We start from the raw sequence: 4,169 nt of genomic DNA on the forward strand, positions 1-4,169 counted from the left end.
GAGTCTCCTGCCTCAGCCTCCCAAGTAGCTGGGATCACAGGCACCCACCACAACACCCGGCTATTTTTTGGTTGCAGCCGTCGTTGTTTGGTGGGTCCGGTCTGGATTCGAACCCGCCACCTTAGGTGTATGTGGCTGGCACCTTAGCCACTTGAGCCACAGGCACCGAGCCCTTTTTAATTTTCAATTACAATTAAAAGTCACACTCAAGCCACCCCCTGCACACACAAACCCAAAGTTTCCCCCTCTGTCTCTCTCCTTTGGCATCTCCCTGCCTCCCTTTTTCCCAGCTGTCCTGCTGCCATGTGCTGGGAAGAGTTCAGAGCTCCCTTTGCTTTGGTACTGATCACGCAGTGGTACTTTTGACACTGGTCCCAGCATAGGCATTACATCCCGTCCCACTGCTAGTCTGCACTTCTGAACAGCCCGAGATTCTGTCTCATCCTCAGGCTTTAACAGTGGGCTTCTTTCAGTTCACACATGCATGTGTAGGCAACATTTCCCAACTGGACTTCTGGCCTGAGTCAGCCACCTGTGTTGCTGGAGGCAGCCTTTCACTCCAGGTTACCCTGAGCCCAGGGGGCTAGTCAGTACCCTCTCTTCTTATGGATGAGTTTCTCTTTAGAATTCTTTTCCTGACAGTTTATCTTGCTTGAATAAAATTGAAACCCTACCTTGGCAAGCACCAAAACTGTAGGAGTAATATGGGAAGGAATAGGTGTTCTCCTCCACATTTTCTTTTCCTTTCACAATTTGACCACAGACCTCCTCAATTTCTAGCTCCCTCCCAATGCCAATACCATAGCTTCTGTCATAGCTCCTTAGAAAAGCAGACCTAATGGGTTTTTAAATTTTGGTGTTTTTAGGCAGAGATCACTAGAAAACAGAGATGAGTTAGAGGTTTGTAATGATTCAAAATTAACTGGTAAAATGTAGCAGAAATGAGTCAGCTATTGGCTAGAGGATGGCAAGCCTCATTTATAAAAGAATATTTTCTCCTTCCAGTGGATTTTTAGGATTCTTTCTCATGTTCAGTACAGTGAAGCTAAAAAGCCTTCTGGCCCCAGGACAGTGTGCAGCCTGGATTTTCGTTGCTAAGGTAAGAGAAAGGGGAAGGTGGGAAAGTGTCTTACGAGCTTGTGTGTCCGGCACTCTCAGAGCCTGAGTAATGTGATGTTTAATCTTGAAACCATTCCCAGGCCCTGGCCCAGAGCCCGATCCTTCATTCATTTTGGTAATAATTTCTGATACCTTCTGCCTGTTTTATCAGCAGGACATATTTAATTTTTATCACATCCTGGAAGGTGATCATGGGTAGGCCCCTTAACTTCCCTAAGCCTTATTTATTCATCGGAAAATAAGAAGTTTTGCCAAAAATTCTCTAAGCCTTCTCCAGCTGTAAGGGTCTAGACTCCCAGATGAGTAGGATAGTTCTGATTTTCCCTTTCTGGGGGAAGTGAGGTGCTTCAGAGCTCAAGTGGTTTGTCCAAAAGGACTCAGCTTATCTGAGATGACATAGAAATGAAAATAGACAAATGGCCAGTTTGAGGCACTTGGGTGAAGCCCAAGAATGGCCTTTGTGTATTAAATGACTGTAATTGAAGCATAAGGTAAAGTGCTGGGGAAAGCATGAGGAAAGGAAGGGCCAGGAGAGTGGTGAGGGATGTGCTTTGAGGCCACCTTCTTTCCGTGGGCCATTTCCTTTCCCTCTTGTCTCTGAAGAAGTCAAGTTTCAGGGCCCCAGGTGCTGCTTCCAATGAGTGCAGTTTTAAAATGTAATCTAACAAAATCATTATTTAAATTTGGGCCTTCAGTCATCTTTTGGTTGATTTTTATCCATAAAAGACCCTAAACATTTTCCTTTGAAAATAGGTTTCATAGTGTTACTTTCACTCACATGATCTGCTTTTTAATAGCACAAATAATCCCAGTTCCAGCAGAATGTAAAGAGTGGTTGAGATATTGAATTCTAGCATGACAGAACAAAGAGGTTGATGAAACCTATTCTCAAAAAGGAACTAGAAAGCTGGAAAAAGTGTGTCAAAACATCCATTTCAGCTCTCTAAAAATTGACCAAAGGCACACAACCAACTGCGAGGCATTTGTTCATGGAAACTACTAAACTTTGGGGAGGAACAGAATGAATGTGTGGCATCCCAGCTCTGTCAGTGTGATCATTCAACCAAAGCAGGGCAGGCTGTGAAAATCAGAAAGCTTGGGGCTGCTTCCAGAAGGGGCTCACTTTATTTGGAAGATTGTCTTTTAAACTGGAGGCCAACTCAGCAGTAAATGAACAGAAAATCCCAGAAGCTCTACTAGCTTGAATTTATAGTCCTCTTTAGAGCAAGTAATGGACCAGTGACCAAGAGGGGAACTTACTAGATGGTTCTAGGAGGTGAGACAGCCATCAGGGCCTTGCTAGCTCTCCATATACCCCAGAGAGATCCTAGTCTGTGTGCATGAGCCACGGACATGGAGAAGGCTCAAAATACCAACAGGTCCCTGGCCAGAGGAGACTGTGTGCACACATGGGGGTGGGGGTGGGGGATATGAGAGCCTGCAGGAAGTAAAAGCTGGGAGAGACATAAAAATAGCCTGAGGTTTGAATGTGCTCCCCAGCCCACCCCCAGAGTCAGGAGCAGAGAGTGAAAGGTTTTCTGGCTCAAGGTATTAGACCAAAACCTCTAACTAGACTTTGCCAGAACACTAAGCTACGGAGACATGGGGATGACCCCTACCTAGAAGTCAGACTTAAAAGCAAGGAGAAAAGTTGGAAAAAGAAGTCAGCAATTGCACCTGGGCAGACTTAGTCCAGGAATATTACTAAATAAGCAAAACAGTAATAATGATAACCCTATGGGAAAAGTCAGGATTCCAGGTTGCTACCATATATTATATAAAAAGACTCAGTATTCAACAACAAAAAAGAGATATTCGGAAAGGCAAAATGTGATGTATGTGCAGGAAAAAAAGCCATCAAGAAGAACAGTCTCTGAGTGTCTGTCCTGAGATGTAGGATACAGCTGAAAAAGACTACAAAGTAGCTATTTAAAGATATGTGGAGATCAGAAAGAAATCATGTTTAAAAAAATTAAAGAGTTAGTAAATACTGAATCTCAATAGAGAGAAACTTTTATTTTTTATTGATCTATTTATTTTGGAGACATAATCTCACTTTGTTTCCCAGAGTGCTAGGATTACAGGTGTGAGCCATCGTGCCTGGCCTGAGAGCAATTATTTTTTAAAAGAACCAAATGGAAATTCTGGAGTTGAAAAATACAGTAGATGAAATGAAAATTCTCTAGAGGGACTCAACGTTTGAGATGAGAAAAGAAAGAATTAATAGAAGGTAAAGCAAAATAAATCATTCAATATAAAGAACAGGTTTTTTAAAAATTGAAGTAATGTGAACAGAGCCTCAGATCTGCATGACATCAAACATATCAGCATATGTGTACAAAGAATCCCAAAAGAAGAGAAGAGAGGGATAGGAGCTAATAGCTGAAGAAATGATGGATCAAAACGTCCCTAATTTGATGAAAAACATTAATTTACAGATCCAAGCCCCTAGTAGGATAAGAAAAAAGAGATTTATACCTGGACACATTATAATTATACTTTTGAAAGACTTAAAGAAAATCTTGAAAGCAGCAAGAGGAAGATAATTCAACATGCATGGGGGAAAAAGGCTGATTCAACATGCATGATAGGCTGACCGCTCATCAGTAACAGTGGAACCACTGGGCATGGTGCCTCACCCTTGTAATCTCAGCAGCTCAAGAGTCTGAGGTGGGAGGCTCTCTTGAAGCCAGGAATTTGAGACCAGCCTCAGCAACATAGTGAGATGCCATCTCAATAAGTAAATAAATAAATAGTACATCCTCTGTCATTTCCTTTTTTAAAAAATCTGTGAAAGGGGAGTTATGAAAAAAAGAAAAAATAAATCAATGGAGACCAGAAAGCAGCAGGATGACACTTTCAACATGCTGAAAGAAAGCTTGTCAGTTAAGAACTCAATATACAGTGAAACTATCCTTCAAATATAAAAGAGAAATAGACATTCCTGGTGCGGCACCTGTGGCTCAGTGAGTAGGGCGCTGGCCCCATATACCTAGGGTGGCCGGTTCAAACCTGGCCCCAGCCAAACTGCAACAAATAAAAAATAGCCA

General features: G+C 42.4%; 1 protein-coding gene across 1 annotated transcript in view; it reads left to right on the top strand.

Annotated features, from left to right (window-relative positions):
• Positions 1 to 4,169, top strand: part of TMEM241 (transmembrane protein 241) — a 133,196-nt gene that overhangs the window by 75,504 nt on the left and 53,523 nt on the right. Inside the window, exon 12 of the mRNA XM_023510172.1 lies at positions 1,006 to 1,099. Coding sequence (XP_023365940.1) covers positions 1,006 to 1,099 — 94 coding nt within the window. The remainder of the gene's footprint in view (positions 1 to 1,005; positions 1,100 to 4,169) is intronic.

Source organism: Otolemur garnettii, unplaced genomic scaffold, assembly GCF_000181295.1.
Source record: "Otolemur garnettii isolate 467f Iridium unplaced genomic scaffold, OtoGar3 scaffold00012, whole genome shotgun sequence".
Classification (NCBI taxonomy): domain Eukaryota; kingdom Metazoa; phylum Chordata; class Mammalia; order Primates; family Galagidae; genus Otolemur; species Otolemur garnettii.